The sequence below is a fragment of the Danio rerio genome, chromosome 18 (genome assembly GCF_052040795.2).
Source record: "Danio rerio strain M-AB ecotype USA chromosome 18, GRCz13ab, whole genome shotgun sequence".
Lineage (NCBI taxonomy): Eukaryota > Metazoa > Chordata > Actinopteri > Cypriniformes > Danionidae > Danio > Danio rerio.
The window spans coordinates 20,475,149-20,502,921 of NC_141038.1; the positions used below are offsets into that span (position 1 = coordinate 20,475,149).

General features: G+C 34.7%; 2 protein-coding genes across 20 annotated transcripts in view; one reads left to right on the plus strand and one right to left on the minus strand.

The window, feature by feature from the left end:
* Positions 1-4,361, plus strand: part of slc24a1 (solute carrier family 24 member 1) — a 28,281-nt gene extending 23,920 nt beyond the window's left edge. For 4 of the 11 annotated variants that reach the window (XM_087293076.1, XM_087293081.1, XM_087293082.1 and 1 more), the window contains 2 exons: positions 1,382-2,926; positions 3,123-4,361. In XM_087293076.1, the coding sequence (XP_087149202.1) occupies positions 1,382-1,631 (250 nt within the window). In that variant the 3' untranslated portion in view covers positions 1,632-2,926; positions 3,123-4,361. Of the gene's footprint in view, positions 1-1,381 lie in introns of all 11 variants that reach the window. The other 7 variants (XM_087293073.1, XM_087293079.1, XM_087293075.1 and 4 more) reach the window with 2 other exon arrangements.
* dennd4a (DENN/MADD domain containing 4A) overlaps positions 1-27,773 on the minus strand; it is a 343,904-nt gene that overhangs the window by 280,354 nt on the left and 35,777 nt on the right. For 2 of the 9 annotated variants that reach the window (XM_087292118.1, XM_087292116.1), the window contains 12 exons: positions 26,451-26,573; positions 21,889-22,008; positions 19,773-20,671; positions 17,869-18,094; positions 14,838-14,929; positions 13,111-13,286; positions 12,922-13,027; positions 10,958-11,176; positions 10,713-10,830; positions 8,921-9,083; positions 8,764-8,828; positions 7,417-7,838 (listed from right to left, as the gene is read on the minus strand). In XM_087292118.1, coding sequence (XP_087148244.1) covers positions 7,702-7,838; positions 8,764-8,828; positions 8,921-9,083; positions 10,713-10,830; positions 10,958-11,176; positions 12,922-13,027; positions 13,111-13,286; positions 14,838-14,929; positions 17,869-18,094; positions 19,773-20,671; positions 21,889-22,008; positions 26,451-26,573 — 2,444 coding nt within the window. In that variant the 3' untranslated portion in view covers positions 7,417-7,701. 9 annotated transcript variants of the gene reach the window in all.

Below are 27,773 nucleotides of genomic sequence, written 5' to 3' on the forward strand. Positions count from 1 at the left end.
TTGCCTGCATCTAAGAACAATGGTATTTTGACGACCAATAACGACGTGAAATTATGTTGATACAGTGCTGGATGCACTGTATTAGCATCATTTCACGTTGTTCTTGGACGAAAAGTATTGGAAAGTATTCGTAGCGCTTCACTTTTCCCACATTTTTAAGTCACAGTCTTATTTCAAAATGGATTAACTTCATTTATTTCCTCAAAAACGTACACACAAAACCCCATAATGACAACGTGAAAAAAGATTTTTTGAAAATGTTGCAAATTTATTAAAAATATAAAAGCTGAAAAATCACATCTACAGAAGTATTGACAGCCTTTGCCGTGAAGCTCTAAATTGAGCTCAGGTACATTCTGTTTCCACTGATCATTCTTGACATGTTTCAGCAGCTTAATTGGAGTTCACTTGTGGTTAATTCAGTTAATTGGACATGATTTGAAAGGCATACACCTGTCTATATAAGGTCCCAGGGTTGACAGTGCATGTCAAAGCACAAACCAAGCATGAAGACAAAGGAATTGTCTATCGACCTCAGAGACAGGAGAGGCAAAAGGCTGGGGAAGGTTACAGAAACATTTCTGCTGCACTGAAATTTCCAATGAGCACAGTGGCCTCCATCATCTGTAAGTGGAAGATGATTGGAATCATCAGGACTCTTCCCAGAGCTGGCCGGCCATCTAAGCTGAGTGATTGGGGGAGAAGGGAGAAGTCAGGGAGGTGATCAATAACCCGATGGTCACTCTGTCTGAGCTCCAGCATTCTTCTGTGGAGAGCCTTACAGAAGGACAACCATCTGTGCAGCAATCCACCAATCAGGCCTGTATAGTAGAGTGGCCAGACGAAAGACACTGCCTGCCTGGAATTTGTCAAAAGGCAGATTCTCTGGAGAGATCTGAAAATTGCTTAACACCGTTACTTCCTATCCAGCCTGATAGAGCTTGAGAGGTACTGCAAAGAGGAATGGGCAAAAATTCCCAAAGATAGGTGTGCCAAGCTTGTGGCATCATATTCAAAAAGACTTAAGGCTGTAATTGCTGCTAAAGGAGCATCAACAAACTATTGAGCAAAGGCTGTGAATGCTTCGGTAGATGTAATTTTTCAGCTTTTTTATTTTTAATAAATTTGCAACAATTTCAAAAAATCTTTTTTCACATTGGCATTATGGGGTATTGGTATTTGAGGAAATAAATTAATTTGATCAATTTTGCAATAAGACTTTAAATTTAAAAGAAGTAGCAAAAGTCATTTTTGAGTGCATATGTACTCCTAAATGGCATATGAGTAGATATGAGTAGAGTAGTGTGTGATTTGGGACACACCTGATAGCTAAAATGTTACTCTCCTGTTTCTGACCAGTTGCACTGTGTCATTGTCACAGGCTGCCGGTGCCCTGGCTGATGTTCTCGTTCTTCCATTCCTTTGCCCCGGTGCCCGTGAGCAGTAATGGTCTGTTCTGTGCCATCGTGCTGCTCTTCCTCATGCTCCTCTTCGTCATTATTTCCATCGCTGCCTGTAAATGGAGGATGAACAAAGTGCTGGGCTTCACCATGTTCATCCTCTACTTTGTGTTCCTGGTGCTCAGTGTCATGCTGGAGGATCGAATCATCGTGTGTCCCGTCTCCATCTGAGCTCTAATATAACATACTGGTATTTTTAAAGTGTCTCTGGACTCGCTGTGTCGACTTCTTCTGTATTACGCAAGATTGTTTTTTTGTAACAGGATGCAATAACTGGGCATAATGTATTTTGTTAAGGTGACATCACAGTTGAGTCACAGGTCCTGTCCCAAACGGCTACTATTTTTGGTATCCACTGTTTGTTGAAGGAATGGGGTATGGATTGTTGGGTGATAGACTGCATGTGGGCTAACCAGTGTAGGCTTTGCAAAAGGGCACATTGAGCCCACATACAGAGGCGCTGTTGAACACTCTTTTGAACTGTAAAATGACAAATAGGACGCCCTACTGTACTGTGGACTTAACAAACACACTACGATTATGATTGCATAATCAAAGGCCACGTCAAGTGTGCCATTTGAGACAGGGCCACGAGTGCTACATATGGAGAAATCACATTTTTCTCACATTCTCTCTCGATGATTTGTAAGTGCAAACTTTAAAATATCTGTTTATTAAGGGTTGCCTGTAGGTTGGGATATATGGGTGTTTTCATCTAATTTACACTTTTGAATTGACCCTCTTGCTGGAGTTTGATTGACATGCAATCTTGCCAATCAATCAATCAATCAATCAATCAATCAATCAATCAATCAATCAATCAATCAATCAATCAATCAATCAGTGCCTGCACCACTGTCCACCATTATGTCCGACAAACAAAACAGTCTGACAAACCAAGTGTAGTAGAGTAAGATCTGCGATTAACATGAACAAGGATGAAAACTTGCTTCTACGGGACCTGCAATGCAAATAGCAGGTACCCAGAAAAAAAGATCAATTCGCATACTTATATTACGCCCTAAAAGTAAGTATGTACTTTCTTTGTAAAGGAAAAGTACATACTTTTAAGAGTATAACAGGCAGCATTGTGGCTCAGTGGTAAGCACTGTCACATCACAGCAACAAGGTCACTAATTCGAGTCCCGGCTGAACCAGTTGGCATTTCTGTGTGGAGTTTGCATGTTCTCCCTGTGTTCGTGTGGGTTTTCTCCGGGTGCTCTGGTTTCTCCCAAAGTCCAATACATGTGCTATAGGTAAATTGGATGATCTAAATTGGTGTGTGTGTGAATGTGAGAGTGTATGGGTGTTTCCCAGTACTGGGTTGTGGCTGGCAGGGCATCGGCTTCGTAAAACATATGCTATAATAGTTGGCGGTTCATTCCGCTATGCCGACCCCCTGATAAATATGGGACTACGCTGAAGGAAAATGAATGTATATGTTATGTATATTAGGCCCTCTTTAGGTTACACGTCGACACTCTAACCCAGTGGTCACCAAACTTGTTCCTGGAGGGCCGGTGTCCTGCAGATTTTAGCTCCAACCCTAATCAAACACACCTGAACAAGCTAATCAAGCTCTTACCAGGTATACTTGAAACATCCAGGCAGGTGTGTTGAGGCAAGTTGGAGCTAAACCCTGCAGGGACACCGGCCCTCCAGGACCAGGATTGGTGACCCCTGCTCTAACCTATTCAAACACACCTGATCCAACTAATCAAGGTGTTTAGGACTTCTCTTGAACACCTCGATTAGCTGAATCAGCTGTGTTAGAATAGGGTTGGAGCAAAACTGCAGAGCTGCGGCCCTTCAGGATTTAAGTTTGAGATCTATGCTCTAACCATTAGGCTGCGTAACTTTTCTTTTTGTAAACTACTCATGACATTTCTTCCAAATTTAAATACATTTTTATACTACCATATAGACAACAGAGTAGCTTTTTTGTTACTTCAGAAGGCTAAAGAAGTTGATATTTTGTGGAATATCCCTGATTTTCCAAATAATTAAAAAAATGTGCTATTCTGACCTACTGTCATGCTGCTCTGAAATAAAATGGTCCATTTTATCAGAGCTTTACAGAATAACCCACACATTAACCTGCGAACCACAAGCTACAGGGCACTCTTCATTAACAGATATATTTACATGGGATTTAATACTATTGGAATATTTAATACTATTGTACAAAGTAACACTGTAAACACAATGTTGCTTTAATTTTGTCCATCGACAAAAGATTGCATTTTACAACATATAAGTTTTTTTTTTGATGATTTTTTTTATTATCATAAGTGTATTATTTGATGTTGTGGGTTCACTGATAGCTATAGTTCTTTTGTAACAGTGTCTGCAGAGTTGACTACATCAGGAGAAACGATGAGCTTATTGTAAATGATGTAATTTATTCACAATCTGCAATGGACTTATTTTTGTAACACGGAAAAGGATATCATTAGCAGGCATTTTTAAAAGCAGATCTTGTGCTGTATGTAAAGTACATTTCTTTTTTTCTCATAGACTCTCATAGACAAAAATTCTAATGTAATCAGTAATGAATCTGCATACCAATCTCACTCTGGTGTTTGAATTCACTACTGAATAGACACAAGGATAGCTATTTTTTTGTTTTTATGAATGTCACACGTCATGTTGTTGTAAATATATTTACTTGTTGGTTCGACGCAAAATTAAATGGGGTTTTCAAATGTGAAACAAATCAGAAACACAAACATACTGTGGTTGACTTAGGTGTATTTATTTATATACATTTCTAAACAATTTCACAGATCTGGCTCAGATCTGACAAAAATGATATATACAAGTATAAATAGAAGTAACAAAAGGAGTGATATGTAAAGCACATTGCCCTAACATTAAATCATTTATCAAAAAAAAAAAAACGGCAAAAATGAACCACATTAACCGTGTTCGCTTGCTTCACTATCATGTCATACAGACGTAAAAAGCAGGTGATAGAAAAACTGCTAAAACATTAACAGCAGTATAATTTCATTGTGTATTTTTGTAGTTTTACACAGCATCAGGTCGATTTCATTTTTGTACCAAAACATTTAGGGCAGTATTATGTTTTTCTCCGCACGAGGCATTACTATCACTGTCATCATCGTGTGTAATTACATGTATTATCGTTTTCATAATCCACACGCTTGTCAGGAGTGCTTAAATCCTCTTTTCAACCACACAGACTCAAAGTGCAACTTCATAGTTAACATCATGATTCAAAAAATGAACAGTATTGAAATATTCCAGTTATTACAAATGCCTGCTTCTGCCATGGTATTAAATAGGTACATGCAACTCTTGTATTTTTATACTGAATAATAATGACTTCTTTCCTTGCAGTTTCAGAATTGTGAGAATTGTGAGTTTAAGATATGAACTCTGAATCGCAAGAAGAAAGAATCTGGGTTTATTTTATTGCACTTTATAGACTTTCTAGTCATTTTTTCTTAAAATTGTGAAACATGAACTTGCAATTGGAAGATATCAGTCACAGTTCTGAGAATGTACAGATGTTTCAGCCTGATCTCATGAGGAAACGTAACTTTAATAACGTTTTGTCAGTATGGTGTCTAATTAGTACGAATTTGTATGAGTTCAGTGGTACAAAAATTAATAATGTAAAAAAAGGAGGCATGGCACCCAACCCAGCCACTAAACCCAACCGTCATTGGGGGATGAGCAAATCGTACTAAATTGTACGTATGAGATCATACAAACTCATACAAATTAGCCACTACATTAAAAAGTTACAAATTACCTTAAGTTAGCTTTGGCAAATCGGTAACACTTAGTTTTAAGTCACAATTTATGCTATACCTGACTATTATTAAGATATTAACTGTTTATTTGTAGTTATAAAGTATGATCATATTCTGCATCCCAAAACCTAAACCCTAAACCCAACCTCGACAACTATAAATAAACTGCTAATTAGTTTATTAAGCAAGTAGTGTTAGTTAATCGTTTGTTAACATCATGAAGTGTGACCTAAACTAAAGTGTACTGTTAAGGCTAAATTACACACAAAGAAAAGCTATAATTCAGTGAGAAAAGGTCTGAATTGTGGTTATGTAAAGTCTTCATTTTTAATGTAATTTTATTTTAGGTTAATTTTATAGCAACTTCTCTGTTCATATAGAACTGAAAAATATGAACTTGCAACATTTGTGTTTGAACTTCCATTAAAGAAATAAACAATTGTGAGTTTAGATTGCGAGTAAAAAAACAGAATCTTGAGAACTCCCAACTGACATAATAATGTCACAATTACCTTTCTAAATGAACTCAGGCTCATTCTGAAAACGTATCGCTGTATACATTTCTGGAGAAAGCAAAATACGTCCAAGGAGCTACGTTTTTTTTTTTTTTTTTCATTTTTGTTTTCGTGAATCCACCAGAGGTCGCTGTGTATGCTTTTAGAGATTTCAAAATTCTCTCGCAAGTGCCATTCGTGCCTGCTGTACTTACATTAATCCACCAGAGGCCGCTGTCGACCGATCAAAGCCCCCACCTACCCCGTTTCCTAAACTCAACCGATAGTGTTTTCAAAAGCAGTGGTTGACCCGCCCACCTACTTCCCTAAACCCAACCGACAGTGTTAAAAAGCAATCCAAAAAAAGAAAAGCCCTCGCCTGATTTTTTACCACATTCTCACCCTGTTATTTACTTGTTTATTTTATTTTTTTGGCTTCTGTTTTTATCTTATCCACTCTCTGAAACCGTTCTTCGGCAGACTCGAACCCCATCGACATGGTGAGCTAACTGAACAAACTGGTAACAGTGGGAAATCCGTCTATATGGAGGTAAGCGGTCAGCTGGTAAGCGCAAAAAGGAACGGTGCCATACCGCCCCATAGCATTCGTTTTAAAGATGAAATCTACATTCCTCAGGCTACATAGTTCCTGCTCTCCAAAAATGTATATAGGGTTACGTTTTCAGAATGAGCCTGTGTTGTAAATTACATACACAAAAAAATTTACAATTAAGAGAATTTATTTATTTCTAGTGAGAAGAGTCTGAATTGTGATATGTAAAGTCTTCATTTTTAATGAAGTATATTTATTTACAGCAACTGTGTGTTCATATAGAATTGAAAAAAAGGAACTTGTGTTGAAAAGACATAATAATGTCGCAATTACCTTTTTAAATCCATGCCAGAAACACGTTTCCATTAGTTATTACATGTCACACAATTAATTTAAGTGTTTGTATGCTTCAGGTACTTCATTTTTTATGTCTCTTACACAATACTTTGCATGATACAAAGAAGAATGAACTAAAATCAAGTACCTTCATGGCAAACACACTGGATTATGTAGGTGGGTGTATAATGCTGACTATATATTCATAATAACAGTCCACTGATTCTTTAAACGTCTCTATACTACTCGTTATACCCTGTTGGAAATGAAACTCCATAATCCATACAGCTCTTCGCCCCAAGGTAAGGCATTTCTCAGTTCAAATCACCATCAAACACACTCCTCAACATGTAAACCGTGAGTCCGAGTTTATATTTGGTCCAGTTCAGTACCTCAAGACGACAGTGTCACCGACGGTCACCACACGGCTGGTCTCCAGGACCAGGACGACAAAAAAACAAAACCGACACGTTACCGACAGCATATATATAGTCTTTACAAATGGACACACGTCGATTATAGCAAATTCCAGTTTTAAAATATAACTGTATAATACAAATATTTAAAATAATAAGACGTTTGTACACAAAGTCTCCTGCGTGTGAAATATACAAGACGTTTTTTTTTTTTGTGTTTGCGCTCATTGTGCTTCCTAAGCGTGATGGACTTTGATTGTTCTACAGCTACTGGTCCCAATTTCACCCCGCCATTCGCTCGAAGTGGGTGGAAATGACCCGAGCACATTGATATTGCTCCTAATCTACACATTTCTGTAGCGTTTTTACAATGTGGATTGTGTCAAAGCAGCAAATGATTCTCTGAACTCAAGTTTACCTGAGCGGCGCAGGGCGATTTCGATTCGACGTCAACTTTGAGACATTAGCAGACGGAAGAGTTAAAGGAGGGGGGGAAATGTGATGGTTGATTATATAAAGTGTCCATTAGATGGAGAACAGTCAGATTGACAGAAAGGAGATGTTTCAAAGGAGACCTCAGGAGAGCCGGAGGTAGCTTTGGTTCAGATGAAAGTGTTTCGTCTTTGGATGGTTTTCGATGCAATGGATGTGAGAATTGAATCACAGACTGGGAAGGCCGAAGGTTCGTCTGCACTCCATGACTCCAGCACTGGGTGGACGGTCACAATTGTGCGTCATCTTGACCTGGCTGGGTGTCAAACGGTCGTACGCTGTTTTGTATTCACGGTCGAATGCATCTAAATATAAATAAGGAAAGATGATAGGAAGAGTTTGGGGTTAGGGAATATTTTTTAAGTTTTAAAATCAACAATGCAGCTTTTACCTGACCAAAGGTCTTATTAAGCGAAGTTCTGAATTAATTTAGAGAGGAGGACGTAATATGATTGATCGTGGCTGTTTCCCCATCAGTAATCATTAGCAAGCCAATCGGAGCATTACAAACTCAACATAAATATCCTGCCTAACTTTAACCCTTTATTTTTATATTTATTTTTATATAACTTCTAGGTGAACTATCGCTTAATATACCAAAAGAACAGCATGTTTTGACAAACTCTTGTAACAATTGAAAATCTTTGTTGTGGAGTTTGACCAATTTAATCCTAATAATGAATAATATGTAATCATTTCATTCAGATTTAACAAATAAATAATGTAATATTTCCTTAAATAAAACAACATTTTATTTCAACAGCAAACTTACAAAGTGAATTTTTTTTGATTTCTTGTTTATTTTTTAAATAAACCATTATCATTATGTTATTATTAAATTTATTAATTAGTAAATAAATTTTACACCATTTAAAATTATACATGAACACCAAAAAATATTCTGCAATTTTCTTTTCAACATGAATAGAAATTGTATTTGAATGCATTTAAAATACCATGTCAATCGCTCTATTTTACTTTTGGAATGTGTTTCCCCTTATGCAAATCTTTTGTCCCATTTAAGTTCAATTATTTGAACTTGTGTGGTACAAACGACTGAGGCGAGTTCGCAACAAACACATTACACATTCCACGTCATTTGTTTTGCACAGTGATAATTCGTCTGTAAGCACGTGTAATTTACTCATGTGAACGCTTTGGTGTAAACCCAGCATTAGAATCTGAATGAAAAATAAAATAAGTGATCATAATAATCAATTTCATGCTTACCGATATTTATGCTACTCTTTCCCAAAGCCACTAAAGATAGAAACAGGATGTCTCTATACAAACTCCTGCAGATGAAAAATAAAGAAATGAGTTATCAATATTAGCTTGTCAAGACCTGTGTTTCTAAACATGTAAAGCAGAGGTTTGTTTCTCATACCGCTGTCTGCTGAAGCCCAGCCTGGAGCCCAGCAGCTGCAGTATGAGACTCATGGGCTGATAGACATCGTTCTTCTGGATGTTCTTCACCAGCGTCTGTAGCAGCTCCAGACTTACAGCCTGCTCATCCTCATTAAGACTAGAAGACACTGCAGTGCTTAAACCTACAAACAAATAAATAAAGATCAAGTCATTATCATGTAGATGGATAATACTTGTGTATTTTGGTCATACAAAAGTACTGAGTCCTAAATTGCTTTAATATATTTAGTGATTTTTCTAAATAAGTTTTTTGATTGTTGCCTTTATTATTGATTACTGGGCATAAGTGATATTGTCAACTAAAACTAAAATGTAATGTTTAAAAATAAAATATAGTCAGTCATTTAAATAGAGCTTAAATAGAAATATTAGATGGAAGCTGAGAACAAAACTGAAACAAGTACATTTAAATTTCCAAAGGAACTGAAACAAAATATATTAATACTGGTAAATCTTTAAGGTTGTATTAGTTCTAGTTTTCACAACTTAACGTTTCAAGTTCACATAACTATTTTTTTCTAGTTACAGCAACTTAATTTTTCAAATTACGGCATCTTAATTGATTTAGTTCAAATAACTTAATTTTTCTAGTTACTGCAACTTATTTTTTAGTTAAAATATTTTTTTTCTAGTTCAAATAACTATTTTCTTCTAGCTACAGCAACTTATTTTTCTAGTTATGCCATCTTTATTGTTCTAGTTCAGATTTTTCTAGTTACTGCCACTTAATTTATCTAGTTCAAATAACAACATTTTGTTTCACTTAATGTAATAATTTATTTTTTCAAGTTACTGCAACCTATTTTGTCAAGTTATGGCACCTTAATTGTTGTAGTTCAAATAACTTAATTAATCTAGTTACTGCACTTTATTTTTTTCTAGTTATGCCATCTTAATTGTTCTAGTTCAAATAGCTTACTTTTTCTAGTTACTGCAACTTAATTTAACTAAATCAAATAACAAAAATTTTGTTCTAATTAATGTCACTTTTTTTTCTAGTTACAGCAATGTTACTTTTCAAGTTGTGGCATCTTAATTGTTCAACTTCAAAAACATTATTTTTCTAGTTATTGCAACCTAATTTTTCAAGTTGTGGCATCTTAATTGATCTAGTTCAAATAACTTAATTTTTCAATTTACTGCAACTCATTTTGGTTCAAATAACTATTTTTTCTAGTTCACAAACCTATTTCTTCTAGCTACAGAAACTTTATTTTTTCTAGTTCAAATAACTTAATTTTTCTAGCTACTGAAACTTAATTTTTCAAGTTATAATTGAATTTTAAAAGCAGAATTGCTGTGAAATGTCTGTAAATTTAACAAAACTAATGTCCCACTTTAGCTTAAGCACCAGTTCTCATTATTAAACGTTGACTTATTAACAGTCCATTATTAAGATATTGACTGTTTACTTGTACTTAAAAAGTAGATACCTTATTCTGCATCCCTAATCCTACCCAATACCTAAACCCAATTACATTAAAATCAATAATAATAAACAGCAAAATAGGAGTTTATTGAGCTTTTAACCAACATTAAGTCATAGTTAATGTTAGATATAGTGAGAATTGTACCTTAAAATAAAGTGTGACAAGAGCTTAATAGTAAAACTACTAAAATAATAGCTACAATAGAATATAGATAATAATATTAACATTAAGAAAAATAATAACTGATTTTGCAGTTAACACATTAACACTCATAAACCTCACTTTTCACTGTGTCATGGATTTTGTAGGAAATACTCTTACAATATGATTTCCAGAGCAGGTAGCAAGGCTGAATGTGATCCTGGTGCAGTCTGGGATTGTCCCACAGGATCTGGACCAACACGTTCTTACTGTCTTCTGAAGCACAACTTTGCTGAGACTGCTGAGAGAAAAAAAAACAAACATAAATAACATTAACCCAATGCAAATAACATCACCAGCACTTTACACATCACCAACACCAACATATAACCACAAAGACATCACGTTACTCTTGAAAGACTCACTGGAGTATCTCTGCAGTAGTTTTTGGAGGTCAGATAGAGACCCGGGAGGCTGCTGGGAAGATCCAGGCGACGGAAAAACCACACTAGGTTCCAGAAGACGATAGGGTGATGATCCACAATGGCTGCAGAGGAGATGGCCTGATCCCCCTCATTCTCCAGCAGACTCTCCAGCTCTTTCCAGAGAACCAGAGGACTCAGGTATGGCACGGTCACTGCCTCCTACAGCACACAAACAACTAAATAACTACCAGCACAATCAACTCAACTAACAAACATAGAACTAGAATATTACATCATACTATTTTTATAAGGATGTTGCATTTAAGTCAAAAAGGTTTTCAAATGGAAATGCTGAAAGACAAACCAATATATACATTGCATTAGGGTTTACCATTTTATTATTAAATTCAGAAGTTGTGTAAAAAATTGCGAATGAAAGGAAATGTTTACAAAATATATTGCAGTTTTTAATAATGGTTTAATTCAGGTTATAAGTTTATATTATCATTTTAATTTAAATGGTTTTATATATACAGTTGTAGTCAAAATTATTATTAAACCTCCGGTTTATTTTTTTTCCCCAATTTCTGTTTAACAGGGAGAAGATTTCTTCAACACATCTCTAAACATAATAGTTTTATTAACTCATCTCTAATGACTGATTTATTTTATCTTTGTCATGATGACAGTAAATTATATTTTATACAGCTAGGACTATCGAAAAAAATAGTTTTAATAATTTTGTCCTTAAAAGGGTGTTTAAAAAATTTAAAACTTTTATTCTAGCCGAAATAAAACAAATAAGTTTCTCAAAAAAAATTATTATCAGACAAACTGTGAAAATTTCCTTGCTCTGTTAAACATATATTGGGAAATAATAATAAAAAAAAAAAGATTTCAAAGGGGGACTAATAATTCTGACTTCAACTGTATATATATTTTTTGAAACTTTTTCTTTAAGATTTCTTCAGTATATATATTTTTCCTTTTTTTCAGAACAACCCCTTCCCCAACGGTTTAACCCCTTACATATTAGAAATACATAGAAAATTATGATATTATAAAAATTCAAAATTAAAATAAGAAACAATGCAAAATAAATAAATAAATAAATGGCATTGCCATCATAATTACTTTTCAGGGGATACATTCATACATCAAGATACATTGTGTTGTGCAACATTGTAGTTACCTCAAATTACATTGGTGATGGGTTAAGTAACCTCTAAATACACATATCTAAATATGTTGTAATACTTTTCCACCTCTTCAAAAAAATATCAGCCTTCATTTGTAGACATGAAGTCATTTTTCCATGGTTTTATATTTTATTAAAAACATTTTTATTAGTATAATTTTTAATAGGTATATGTAATTTTATTCATTAAATTTTAGTTTTAAACATTGTAATTTTAAGTCAAACTAAATGAAAATTATGAATACTTTTATTAGCAAATAGCTGAAATATGTGTATATTTCTTTAATGGTTTACCATTTAAAATTTTTCAGTTAGAAATGATTTTAGTTTTATGGTTTATCCTGACTATAATAATCTTGGAACAGCACATGCATGAGTGTTTCAGCTCCTCTCATATGTATTACACCCCCCCAAAATACATTTAAAATGAAGCATTAAATCTTTGGCATTCAGAACAGCACAAAATGACAAAGAATCACTAATCTAATAAGTTCATAAGTCTAAACAAATTGAAATTACATACGTAGGGGTAATACACCGTTCAATTTAAAATCGAGCTTTCTTAGTTAGCACTAAATCAATGTTTTGTGTAATTGACATCAATTGCACTACTTAAGTAGTATCATATGTTACTTGTATTCCATAAACAACAGTAAAATGCTATTCAAATGATTGTATATATCATAATAAATATATGATAAGAACAAAACTGCTTTCCAAAACACTGAAAGGTCATGAAGTTTAAAACTGAGAAAACCATCCTTACAGGGTCTTTTTTGTCCTTGTTGGACAGAGTGCTAGAGGCATCATACACTTTTGATGGCTCATCTTCTCGTTCTGTCTGGCTAGAACTTGTATCTTGACAAGGTGATCTAAAAAATACAGAAAAAAAACAGTCTGAAAAGCTCCATATCTCTAAAGAAATATGAATTATTTTGATTTAAGACTGAATTACCTTTCTTGTTCACCCATGTTTGTGATGTCCACATTGAGCAGAGGCAGAAACGGAGAGCCGCAGAAAGGACATGTGCTGTTGAGGTTTGAGTCGTCGGCTGTCCAGCCAGCCATGATCTCTTCATCATACACCAAACTCTCACAGGTGTTGCAGCGAGAACAACTCGACATACGAACCTGAAAAATCAAAGTTAACAGTCATGCCTCCAGCTGTAGTAAACTTTATATCTCATTCAAACAGTAACACTTCAACAAACTTGTGATTCAAGTGGTAACACTTCAAGAAATGTGTATTTTAAATAGAAATACTTTAGCCACCATCAAACACAATAGAATACACGAGACGTGTCAGTCATTTAGTTTTGAATGGTGAAAAGTGTAATGGTTAATATGGCGAATGAAGGCCTTACATGACTTGCCTGAAAGGGACTTTGCTAACATGTCAGTCAGACAGTAAACCTTCAACAAACATGACATTCATGTCATTCCAATGAAATACATCAACAATTGTGACATTCGAAGTGAAATACTTTTAAATGTTACGTTTGTAGAAGTATTTGCATTTAAATGACATGTTTGTCAATCAATTTTTATTCGATTGTCATATTTGTTGAAGTATTTCAATTCAAATGCCACGATTGTTGACGTATTTTCATTCGAATGACATGTTCGTCAAAGTATTTCTATTTGCTTGCCACATTTGTGGAAGTATTTCAATTCGAATGTCTTGATTGTTGAAGAGATGCTTTTACAAGCATAACATTTGAAAAGATATCCTTCAACAAATGTGTCATTCGAATGGAAATACTTCAACTAACGTGACATTTAAATAAAAAAATACTTCAACAAACGTGAGATTCGAATGGTAATACTGTATTTCTACAAACATGACATTCGAATGGAAATACTTCAACAAACGTGACATTTGAATGGTAATACTTCTACAAACATAACATTCGAATGGTAATACTTCAACAAATGTGACATTTGAATGGTAATACTTCTACAAACGTAACATTCGAATTGAAATACTTCCACAAACATGACATTCGAATGGAAATACATCAACAAACGCAACATTCGAACGGAAATGCTTCAAAAAATTTGACATTCGAATGGTAATACTGTATTTCTACAAACGTGACATTCGAATGGAAACAATTTAACAAACGTAACATTGAAATAGAAATACTTCAACAAACATGACATTTGAATGGAAATACTTCAACAAACGTGACATTCGAATGAAAATACTTCAACAAACGTGACATTCAAATGGTAATACTTCAACAAACGTGACCTTCAAAATGGTAAGGCTTCAAAAAACGTGACATTCAAATGGTAATACTTCAACAAACGTAACATTCGAATTGAAATACTTCCACAGAAATGACATTCGAATGGTAATACTTTAACAAACATGTCATTTAGACAATAAAACTTAACCAAAACGCTTCATTTGAATAGAAATACGTCAACAAATGAGACATTTAAACAGAAATACTTCAACAAAAGTGACATTCAAATGTAAATACTTGAAGAAAATGTGTCATTCGAATGGTAATCCTTCAACATATGTGGCATTTGCTAAGTGAAACTTCATCAAACAATTGAACAGTGACAGTAATACTTCATCAAACATGTCATTCGAACTGAAATACTTTCACAAACATGTTCTTCAAACAGTAAACCTTCAACATATGTGGTATTAAAAGTAAGAAAACTCACTTCGACAGCATAACTCTGTGTGAACTGACTGAAACTGGAATCAGAGCATGTGTCTGGAGTCTGCAGAGCTTTCATTACTGTCAGCGATGGACCTGAAGGACAAAGACAACACAACAGTCAATCTCTGCTGCAAAAGGAGCTTTGAAGAGATGATGTTTTTCATCAGACAGCAATCTTCTCCAAAAAACTAGTCACATTTCAAGGTGATTGCCTGCAGGGATTATGAATGCTAATTCTGATGGCGCTGAAAGAAGAGAGAGGCTCTACAGAAGTCTGGGATAAGAGCGTGTATGCGGATGGGAGTGATTGGGGAGCACTCAAAAAAACAACCCCGTCAGGCTGATTAAAGAGCCCCTCTCAGACCCCATTACTGCAGAGCCAGACACACTCACAGGCCTGTCTACTGGCCTACTTCTGCAGCTGCTGGAGCTGAAACAATGACCAGGCTTACAAATCACACGCGGCTCTTCAAATGCAAAAAACATGTTTAATCACCTACCCAGAGCATCATGCACGATGACCCAGAAAAAGCTGCATAGAAAGCTAATATAATCCTTTTTGCTTTTTCATTACTATGACGCTGAAATCTTAACAACTGGAATATACCAAGAATTAGTCATGAGAGAGCCTGATGGGTAATTTATTTGCCCGCTGTCTCTTTTTATCCACGTTATTCAAGGGAAACCTGAAAGATTTTGGCTGAACAGAGCGAGTTATTTAAAATGAACACTATTAGTTGGTGTAAGTGATTTCAGCTATCTTGCTTAGTTCCACCATTTTGCTCACTTCATCTTCATGTCCTTAAATCACCGTCTAGAAGGTCATGTCATACGAACAACTCTGTATTTATATTGTGTCTGATATCTACAAAGTGTGAAATTGTAAAACTATATAGCTTTCAATACATATTTATTACATTTTATTATTTCACAAAAATGTTAAATCTGTAATTATATTTATATATACAGTTAAAGTCAGAATTATTAAACCACATGAAAATATTAGCACTACTGTTTATTTCTTCCCCAATTTCTGTTTAACAGAAGAAAGATTTTTCCAACACATTTCTGCACATAATAGTTTTAATAACTCATTTTAATTACTGATTTATTATCTTTGCCATGATGACAGTAAATAATATTTGACTAGATATTTTTCCAGACACTTCTATACAGCTTAAAGTGACATTTAAAGCCTTAACTAGGTTAATTAGATTAACTTGGCAGGTTAGGGCAAATAGGCAAGTTACTTTATAACAATGATTCGTTCTGTAGACTATTGGAAATACATAGCTTAATAATAATAATAAAAAAGGGGCTAATAATTTTGACCTTAAAATGGTTTTTAAAAAATAAAAATTTTTTACTTTAGCCAAAATAAAACTCATAAGACTTTCTCCAAAAGAAAAAATGTTATCAGACAAACTGTGAAAATTTCTTTGCGCTGTTAAACATCATTTGAAAAAAATTTTTTTAAGGGGGTTTAATAATTCTGACTTCAACTGTAAATATTTATATCTATTATATAATTATAATAAGTTACTAATTTTACAAAACCAAATAATTAGCGTCAAGGCTGTCATTTTACACTGTAATAACAGTAAAAGCAATTATTTAAATATTCTCTTAATGCAACAGTTTTCAAAAACTCCCAAGAAAAATCCTAATGCAGATAAATATAGTATTTTACATTCTAGCAGCATATTTAATCTTAAATATTAAATAAATTATAAATTAAATTTATACTATCTAGGTATTTTTAGGTATTTTCTTTAACATACAGTGCTCAGAATAATTGAGTACAGCTCCTTTTGAAAATTAATATTTTTTATCTTTTTTTCAGTGAAAACATATTTCAGTGCAATATTTTAGGTGCATTTAAACAAAATAAATTTATTAAACAGTGATGTCTATTAAAATAATGGAATATAATGATAATACATGTAAACTCAAACAAATTTTTACACATAAAAGCTATTTAAACTACAAAATTTCAACAATTTTTATCTTTCTCTTGATTTCTCCTGATTTCTTTTTCTTGAGTTTTCCTGTTTATTCATTTTTCTTCAAAATATTCATTTAAGTGTACACATTTTTAAACTATGATCTTAATTTTTTTTTTTTTTTTGTTAGATTAGTTTCAGTTCTGGCCTTGATATTGAGTATTCTAATTTTTATGCACAATTATAATATGGTAAACCTTACAGTGTCCTATAGAATATAAAGTTTTTTAGCTGTTAGTATCCAAATTATTTGTTTTTAGGATATCTATAAGCTAGTGTGCCCCAAAACTGGGACAAATTCACATTTAGAAGATATAAAACTGATATAAACTTGAAAAGCTTGTAGGTTGTCACTTCCGCCAAAATGGACCAATTTTTTATTGTTTGTTCCTCAACACTGTCGCCACAGGCTTGCTTTGTTTGGGACTTGTAGAGCTGCGCATCGATGGATTTGCTCTTCAGAATTTGGACTTTTAGCCATGAAAATGAACCCACACTGAACTAAACTGAACTTCAACTCTGAAAACTGGACTGACATAGTTTTAATTGATAAGATCTTCTATGTTAAGCTGCTTTGACACAATCTACATTGTAAAAGTGTTATAGAAATAAAGATCAATTGAATTGAATTTTATTCACATCACCACATACTACAATTTCTCCTCACATCATAACCAATCAAATGCTCTCTAGTATCTGACATGCTCCGCCCTCTTCATGACGCTTCTCATTTGCTTTTCATTTGATGCACTTGAGCTCAACCACTCACACTGGCAAAGCGGTGATTAAATAAAACGCCATTGGATGTGTTTAAAAAAAGGGAGGAGCTACACTATGTCCCACCCTCTCTTAATGTTTCGGTTTGAGATTACGTCAAACATCGAATAAAAATGCATGCTTCAAAGCACTTCACGAGACCTTTAAACAAGATATCTGTGAGGGGTGTAATCATATATGCTGAGCACTCTACAATGATGCATCAAAAATGTATTTCATGAGTGTAGTGATCAGTGAATCCAGCAGACGTACCAGTGAGGGAGGCCTGTCGGAAGAGTCTAGGTGCCGTGGATGGGCTTTCTAGGCAGTTATTACTCCTGTGAGGGCTCTTTCTGGGCCGTGTGACGGGTTGAGCTGCATCCCTTTGTGGGGAGGAGAGCCCTTCAGGATCGACACACAGATCACTCTCAATCAAAGAGGAGCAGTCAGGGTCACCAGACCCAAGCGAGGACACACTAACCCGGTCAGAGTTTAAATCCTGATGAAATCAATAAAAACATTTTTTTTAAAAGTCAACAAAGATAACACCAGAACTAGAAATTGGCAAAAACGTACATGATACTAACAATAAAGCCTACAAATTGAAATCTGCCACTGCAATCTGGAAGTGGTTTGGTCAGTGATGTAAAAATTCAATTTGTGCAGTAAATAAATGCTCTAAATCTCTTTAAATGAACAGCTTGGTTGGTAAATACTTATTTACACATGCACTTAAGTGTTTGTTAATGGATTAGATAACACAAGCTAAAAAATAACAACACTTTTACTTTTGCAAAACTTAATCTTTGTTAATGTAAACTTGCAAATATAGTAATGTGCTAGTTAATACATTAGCTAACATGATTAAATAATGAACAATGAATAATGAGGTTCAGTATTACACAATCTACAAACAAAGTTGGAAGAACTAGGAAAATTGAGCTGGGAGAACTAGAAAACTTCAGTTGCACTAACAAGGCCAATTACATTTAGAGAATTATTAAAATTAAGTTAAATCTAAATTATGTTGAAAACTAAAAAAAATCAATAATAACAAAAAAAACTGCAACAACAATTAATATTTAACTAGAACAATTAAATAATAATAATTAGTCAAATCAAGTGGGGGCAACTAGAAATAATATGTTGGGGGCAACTAGAAATATTAAATTGTGGAAACTAGAAAATGTTTGCGTTTTGCAGTGCTTAGTTGGTTTGAGTTCTCTTCATTTATTGGGTTTCACTGTGCTCACATTGCTTTGTTTACTCAAATGGATGAAGATCACAGTACTCATTTGGATTAGCTTTTAAACTTAAATGGTTTGTTACAATCAGTTTCCTCAAACCGTTTGAGTTACCTCAACTTTTTGGGTTTTACAGTGTAGAAAAATTAAATAATAAACAATTAACAAGAACAATTAAATAATATTAATTAGTCAAATTAGGTTAATATGATGACTAGAAATATAATAGGCGCAACTAGAAAAATTAGGTTGGGGCAACTAGAAAATTAAGTTGAAAGAACAAGGAAAATTAAGCTGGGAGAACTAGAAAAATGAAGTAGGGGCAAATTTTTTTTTTTGTTAAAAACTAGAAAAATTCAATAATAACTAGAAAAAAATGTATAATAATAAACATTTAACCAGAACAAATAAATAATAATAATTAGTCATATTAAGTGGGGGCAACTAGAAATAATATATTGGGGGCAACTAGAAAATTTAAGTTCTGGCAACAAGAAAATTAAGTTGAAAATCTTGGAAAATTAAGCTGGGAGAACTAGAAAACTTAAGTTACACTAACACAACCAATTAAGAACCAGAGAAATTAAGTGGGAGCAACTTGAAAACTAGAAAAAAATCAATAATAACAAGCATTAAATTAGAATAAATATATAAATAAATAATAAGAATTAGTCAAATTAAGTGGGGGCAACTAGAAAATTTTAAGTATAATAACTAGAATAATAAGTTAAGGGCAACCAGAAAAATTAAGCTAAAAGAACTAGAAAAATGTAGTTATAAAAACCTGGGAAAATTTAGTTGGGGCAATTAGAAATATTTAGTTAGGCTAACTAGAAAAGTTAAGTTAAAATAATTGAAAAAATTAAGTTTCATTTTCCACATTCTAGTTTCCAGTATGAATACAGCAGATCCTAACTCAAGTCTTACACGTACTTGTGCAATGGACGTCTGCGAGGAAAGTCTGGAATACAATCTACTGGCTTTCTCAGCGACGCCCTTCCCAGCAGACAGGAAGCTGCTCTTGAACACATCCAGGGTCGGAGTGAGCAGAGAGTCCATAGAGAAAGATGAAGAGGAGGGGGTGGGTGATGAAGGTGAGGCCAGAGAAGTGGGCCGCTGCTCTCTGACCCTGCGCACGCGGCCCTGAGGAAGCGAGGGCGAGGAGAACAGTCGTGTTCGTGGCTGAGGCTGGAGCTGAGAGGCACTGGGGGAGCCCAGCGCTATTTTGGATATACAGGGCGAGCTGTGAGGGGACGGGGTCTGGTGGCCCTTCAGGTCCACACTGAGAGAACGCTGGCTTAACGGGCTGCTCAGGTTGTTCATGTAATGATGAATCTCCTCAGCCAGGTCCCGACGGGCACTTGGGTTGCCCGCATTATCCTCGTCCTCATGGCCGTGAGTCTCAGCTGCCATGAGGGACAGAGGATCAAACCCTGCTTCAATGCCCGTCCTCTTCACCACTCGACTGAGAGCACTATTGCAGCTCATGCTCCTCTCCACGCCAGTGTGCCCGCTCTCCATGGCAACTGTCTTCTCCATGGTAACCGTGCAGCTGGCTTTCCTCTCTACGGAAACTTTAGGTGGGCTCACGACGCCCTCCAATGCTTCTGTTTGTGTCTGTGCTACAGGTACAGAGTCTACTGGCTTATCTGGGGTTAGATCCAGTGTGTTGGGTCTTACAGGTTTCTCTCCAAAAATATCCAGGGAGTTAGGTCTTTTTGTCTTCGGAATGGTGTTGGAAAAGGCTTGACTGGATTCCTTGTTGATTTCCGGAGGATGGATTCCAGCTGCAAGGGATGAATCCTCTTTCTTTGAGAGTTCCGACTGAGATGCTGAAGATTGAAATCAGAAATAAATAACAAGGAGGCACTTGTTAAAAGCTTGAGATCAAAAAGCAGTTTAATGATTTTGTGGTGCCACAGTTTACCACTAGGTGGAAGCAAAGAGGTGTTCATGGCATCTTACAATGGGAAGCAAATTCTGGTGTACTGTTTACTGGCTGTATTATGCTGCATTACCTCTCATTTAAATAAACTGAATACAAACTCAAGGGCTATTGTTTAAGTATTGTTTATATCACACATTATATCAATCCTTTAAGCTAAGCTTTTTAAAACTGTCAGTGCACCACAGTCTTGGACATTTTAATGACTCATTAAAGATGAATCACTGTCTGAACATTTTGCGCTTGATCGTGATCTGTATGGTCATGGCTAAAGGCAATAAGGCAGCCCTAAACAAGTAGATTTGATTTAATTTCTAATATGCATTCATGTGTTAATCATGAAATGACTATGAACAATATTTTGCACATCATTCATCTGCAAATATACGATTGTTCCTATTTAATTAATTTTTATCATAATAAATTATTTAATTTTGATAAACAAAAACAACATTCATTTATTATTAATTCCTTTATATAATAGTTATCTTACTAACCTCCAAACATTTGAGTGGTAGTGTAATCTATCTGAGAAATTCATATTTTTAATAGAAAGCTATACAATATTATATTTGTACATATATATTAGTTTAGTCAGTACTGAAGACAAATCTGGAGCTTATCTAACAAAATAACTTACGATAACGGTCCAAAAACTAGTACAGCCAAATTTATGTTATAGAAAAATATTAAATACAAATTAAAAAAAGAGGAAAAATCAAGAGAAGCAAAAAAAATAAAAAATAAAAAAATTCGATGAAAATTTTGTAGGTTGTAATGTTTTTTTGCAATATTGTGCTTGAATTTAATTGTAATATCTTTCAATTTCTAAATATGTTTGGAGACTAAAATATAATTTTAATAGATATATCTGTTTAATAAATCTGCTTTGATTAAATGCACCAAAAACATTGCCTATATTTACTAAGAAATGGATACAAATATTCATTTTCAAAATGGGCTGTTCTCAATTATGCTAAGCACTGTTCAAAAAAATTTGAGTGGTTGATTCCAATGCAGAGACAAAATGACGGCAAGAAAATTTACATTATTTGATTTACATTATTTGTAAGTTTAAGGTGGTCAGAATTCTGTGTTACTCACATGGACAAGAGTCACTGTCCTTCTTCTCCTTGATGTCTGGAGAGGAGTTCTGCTCTTCACCTCCTCCAAACCTCACCTCCTCTTTAGACAGAGAGTCGTAGCCCTGATCAGACTGACCCCCTAAAAAAGAAAATACCGGTTTGTTTGAAAATGCAAATTTTACAATGGAAACAAATGCACAAAACGCATTCAGTGAGTGTTAAGATTTAGCATTTAGAACAGCCGTTTGCTTGTTATCCCCACTTTTTGAGACAATTCACAACAAAGCACTTTGTAACAGAGATATGGAAAACAACCGTCTTTATTAAATATTCATGTCAGAAAGATGTCTTCTTCTTCCTTTTTTATATACAGATTTGCCATACAAATCTGTATATAAATACAGTGGAGATCAAAATTAGAGAACAACAGATTTTTAACATTCTGAGATCACTGCATGGTCTTATTTGCAGTTATTTTAACAGGAGTTAAACAGCTTATATAAGGGTAGTTTACTTTAGTTTCATTTATGTTGGTCTAGTAGTACCAATTATGTTCATCAATCTAGGGAAAGGATAAAAAAAAGCTTTCCATTTCTTTTTATTTTCTGCCTAAAGTAAAATTGTTGTTTTAATTTATCTACATACAGCAGTCTTTGCTGTTCCCTTATTTTGATCACAGTTTTTCTTTGGTAAGCCAAACTAAAAAAGTCTTTTGTATCTTAAAATATGAACACTATATTATTTATAAAAAAATGTTAAGAAATGATTTTAAAATCTTGATCTCGGCTTTATTTCCTATGTGATTTAATTTGATAGATTTGATAGAGGCTCTTAGAAAGAGATTCAAACCAAGATAATCCAGAATTTCTCATAATAACACATGACGATAATACAACATAAAAAAAGCATTCATTTACTGTGTGGTATACTTTAATGAAACAGAGCCACACTGACAGACACTCACAGTTGCTGCTGCTGAGAAAGCTGATAGAGCATAAAGCTCACATCACAGTACTCCCTCCAGAGGTAAACTAAAATAACACTGTTACTCATTCCTTCTTCCTCAGTCTTGCTCCAGCACTGTCTGCGAGCGCTTGTAACTGCGAGTCTCTTCTGTCAAATCGCACATCTCTCAGATCTCCTGCATGGGCAGCACCGCCTATAGCTTAACAATTCTTCAAAAAGCTCTTCTAACATGCAGTGAGGCTTTCATTTTTTGTCTTTTAACATATTCTCAGATATGAGTGTCATGCACCTACTGCAGTCCTGCTTGTTTCTCATTTCATACGGGACTTGAAGCTATTATGAAAAATGTCAGTTATTTTGTCTTTGTGCTGGAAGTTAATTAGATAGTTAACACAAAACATGAAAGTCTCCTCACCGTTTGCCTACACTCAATTGCTTACAATCAGCTTTTTATGAATTCCATCTTCTGTTGAACACAATGGAAGATAAACTGAAGAATGTATATTTGTTCCAACTATAGATGTCAATGGCTGCTTTTTTATTTTTATTTCTTCAAAATATTTTCTTTAGTTTTCAACAGAAAAAAGAAATTTATTAAAGTTTTGAACTATCCGAGTACGAGGAAATAGTGAGGAAATGTTTATTTTTGGGTTATCTATTCCTTTAATTGGGTTTACTGAAACACTTTCAGTCTAAAAACTCTTCTGTCTTAAAATTAAAAATCCGGAATCAGAAATAATCCTGTGAATACGATATACAAGTATTTATGTTCAAAAGTTTGGGAGGTACATACAAAGTCCCTTTATAGCAAATAATTTCACTGAGATGTGCTTCTTATGACTGCGAGACAGGTATTCGTGAAGATTCCAGAGCGTTTGTTGACCCCAGAGGGTTTATAACAATGAAACAGCAGAAACTGTCATAAAAAAACAAACATCTGGACCAAACCCTCCCCCTGAGAATCTCTGGCTCTGCTGTTATTTAGATTGCTATAGAGACAGAGTGCATTTAGACCATGCCCCCACTAGGGGTAAAACAACTCGCTCTTTAGACCCTTTTCACACTTCCTGGTTTCTAAGTGGTGGAAGTCGTCATAGTTGGGAACACTAAGAGCACAGTGAATGGGAGAGTACAACAAATACATTTTTACAATCTTATTTGATGAAATAAGCATTTGCTGAAAAACTCCACAATGGTGTTATCGAGACTTTCAGAAAAAGGTGAAAAATAGTGTGAGACTGATGATGGCAGCCAGGGGAGAGAATAACGTCACATAGACGCTGCATTAAAAAAGTGGTAATTCGTTTTTTGTCATTTGAAGCAAAGATGATATAATACATACAGAAATACAAATAAATGTTGTTGTTTTTTTTTTATCTAAAAATTAAAAACTTTCAAGGATAAAATTGTTAAATGCATTAGAACAGGCTTGTGAAAAAAGTCTATTGACTTATTCTATTACATGAGGGTGCCTTCTTGTCCTTTAAAACCAGAATACATTTTTTTTAACCTTTCGACCCGCCAAAAAACAAGTGTTAAGGACACAAAAGCAGAGTGCAATGTCTCATATTAGAAAACTAAGGTTCTGCTCAGTGAGGGGAAATGTAAACAGAAACATTTATCACCATGCCTATAAGCTGTTGTGTGACAGGGTGCACAACAAACAAAATAAAATTCAGAACTAAGTTTTTACAAGCTTTCAAGTCGTAAAAAAAGCCATCCTTTTAGGAGACAGAAGTGTATACTTGGACCCATTCCTAATTCTACCCCTTAGCCCTTACCCTTACCCGTTCAAGTGAAGGGGTCGGGGTGTCCTAATTCTCTTTAGCTTGAAGGTGTAGGGCAGTGGTCACCAAACTTGTTCCTGGAGGGCCGGTGTCCTGCAGATTTTAGCTCCAACCCTAATCAAATACACCTGAACAAGCTAATCAAGGTCTTACTAAGTATACTTGAATCATCCAGGCAGGTGTGTTGAGGCAAGTTGGAGCTAAACCCTGCAGGGAAACCAGCCCTTTAGGACCGAGATTGGTGACCCCTGGTGTAGGGCTAAGAGGAAGGGCTAGATACCCCTTCAAACAGAGATTTTTCAGGAACACACTTGAAACCAAGGGCTGAGAAAATGTTGCAGAATACACCAGCTACAACAGCAGAATGGCTGCACATGGAAGTCAGGAGATGCCCAAATTAGTATTTTTTTGTCATTATTCTGAATTTTTACAACAAATAGGCACATATTTTAAATATAATACGGTTATGCTTAAAAAAAAAACACTAAAATAAACACCGGTTAACTTCGCTATCCATAATCCATAATAATAACTTCTGTATAGTAGTCCCACAACATTTTGTCACTTGATGACACTCGAAAACCCTGTCAGAAATGTCTAGTGACTGGGAATGACCTAGGGGTACAAAAAATGGAATTGGGATTAGGCCATTAATTTGTCGCCATTTACATTTCCACATTAGCTCTCTGATGTGAGAAGATGCACTCTGCTTTTCTGCTCTTAAACACTATTTTTTTGGGGTTGACAGGATTTAAAAATTTGGTTTTGTAATTTTTAGCTTGTCTGCTTTACATTCGGTCACTTTATATTCATCAGAAAGGACAAGGAATCACCCTCCCGCAACAGAAAGTTAATGGAGCAAGTTAGAAGGCAACTTGCGATTATGACGTGTTGCATTGTGTCTCTATAATAATGTGCAAAAAAAAGCCCCACCCCCTACTCAATATTCTGTTTCAGTTGGAAGTACATCAACATACAGCAATAAAAGTCCCAACAACTATCAGTTCATGAGGACTTTAAAGCCCACAACAGTTATTTTGTAACATTACTTTTTAATATAATATTTCTATTTTGACTGTTTTTCTGGGTGGCATGGTGGTTCAGTGGTTAGCACTGTCACCTCACAGCAAGAAGGTCACTGGTTCGAGCCCCAGCTGGTTCATTTGGCATTTCTGTGGGGTTTGCATGTTCTTCCTATGTTCCTGTGGGTTTTCTCCGGGTGCTCTGGTTTCCCTCGCAGTCCAAAGACATGCGCTATAAATGAATTGAATAAGCTAAATTGGCCGTACTGTTTGAGTGTGTGTGAATGCGAGAGTTTATGGGTGCTTTCCCAGTGCTGGCATCCATTGCGTAAATCATATCCTGGATGAGTTGGTGGTTCATTCTACTGTGGCCACCCCTGATAAATAAGTCGAAGGAAAATGAAAGAATGACTGCTTTTTTTGATTTAGTATAAGATAAGCCTTTCATAAATGTACTGACCTCGACTATTTGTACAATTATTTAAACAAATTTTACTTCATTTTGAACCTTTTTAAAATTTTGTTTTGGATGAATCATTTGAGGGGGCATACGAATAAGCGTAATGCTTTTGTTCACAGAACCAAATGTGTTATACTAATGTGTGGTAGGAGAAAAAAAAAAGACTGAAAGCGAGAGAAAAAAAAACGAAAAAGCGAGAGATGTCTTTTCACTCCCACAGTGAAAAATAATGACTCTCCTAGAGACTTCTGACGAGTTTGAAGGAGAGAGAAGCACGTCCTGATGTGCCGAGAGCGCAGATGAAGGAAAAGAGGAGAAACAGACAGACTTAAGGCAGGCCGGGTACCTGTGCTGGATCTGTCATCACTGGAATCCATTTTGGTGAAGTCTGTATCAATGGAAACTCGCTCCGCTGAATCGTTAGAGCTGTCCAGGCTGCCATGACTGACACTGTCGAGATCACTGGCATCTGCTCACAAGAACAGCATGAAAGACAGTTAGCAGGAGAACTAACAAGAAACATATTTCAAAACAGCCACAGTCTGCAGTGTGAAAAGATCTCTGCTTAAAGATTGCATCAGATTTCAAAGTGGCAGCAGAGCAAAAAGACCAATCAGAGAGAACATGTGCCTAGTGGCTTTTCTGATCCAACATAAAAAAAAAAATGAAGCCCCTCACGTGGGGTGAGAAGGTTGTGAGGGGCTTTCAAAGCATGCACTAAATCCAATAATAATAATCATCTAAAGCAAAAAAAAAAAGATGAATAATTCAAGAAATTTATTTTATAGAATTGAGATAAACAGGCATCAAATGGATGAACTGAAAATGGAATATTGTTTTGTTTACTAGTAAAACAAACAAAAGTTAGAGAATACATTTAGAACACTGTGTTTTTTTTTTCTTTAAGCTAAATCTAATACAACTGAATGAAGTTTTGAGATTTTCGTAAAACTACAATAAGGTTGTATAAGTTAATGTTAGTTAATGTATTTGCTAACATGAACAAACAATGAACAATTATTAAATGTTATTAAATTAACGTTATTAAATAAAGTTGTTCATTGTTAGTTTTAACTAATGTTAACAAGCATGAACTTGTATTTTAATAAAGCACTAGTAATGTTGAACTAAGATTAATAAAAGCATTGTTTATTTTTAGTTCATTTTAGGAAATATATGAACTAATGAAACCGTATTGTAAACTACCAGGGAGTTCTGATCAAGACAGGCAGTATCAGATAAAGTTACAGAAAAAAAACACATAGACACCCACAAAAAATTCTTTAGAGACCAAATTTAATGTCAAATATTGTTATAAATGTTGAAAACAAGTATGCTGTTTCATATTTTTGTGGAAATAAAATATTCCAATGTTTTTTGTATATATAAATATAGAAAATACCTTATATAATAAATGCTATAATAACTTATTTAACGGATTCTTGCTGAATAAAAATATTAATATCTTCCAAAAACAAAACAAAACATATATCTTACTGACTTCAGTCAACTTTTTAAAAGTAGTCTATTAACATTTATTATAAAAGCTTTAACATAAGCCCTATCCATTGAACGTAACCGTTTCCGACTGCATGCAATCAGCCAATCAGATCTCAGACTGTCCCTTGTGCGCAAGATAAATTTGTTCTGCACAACAAATCTACAGTTT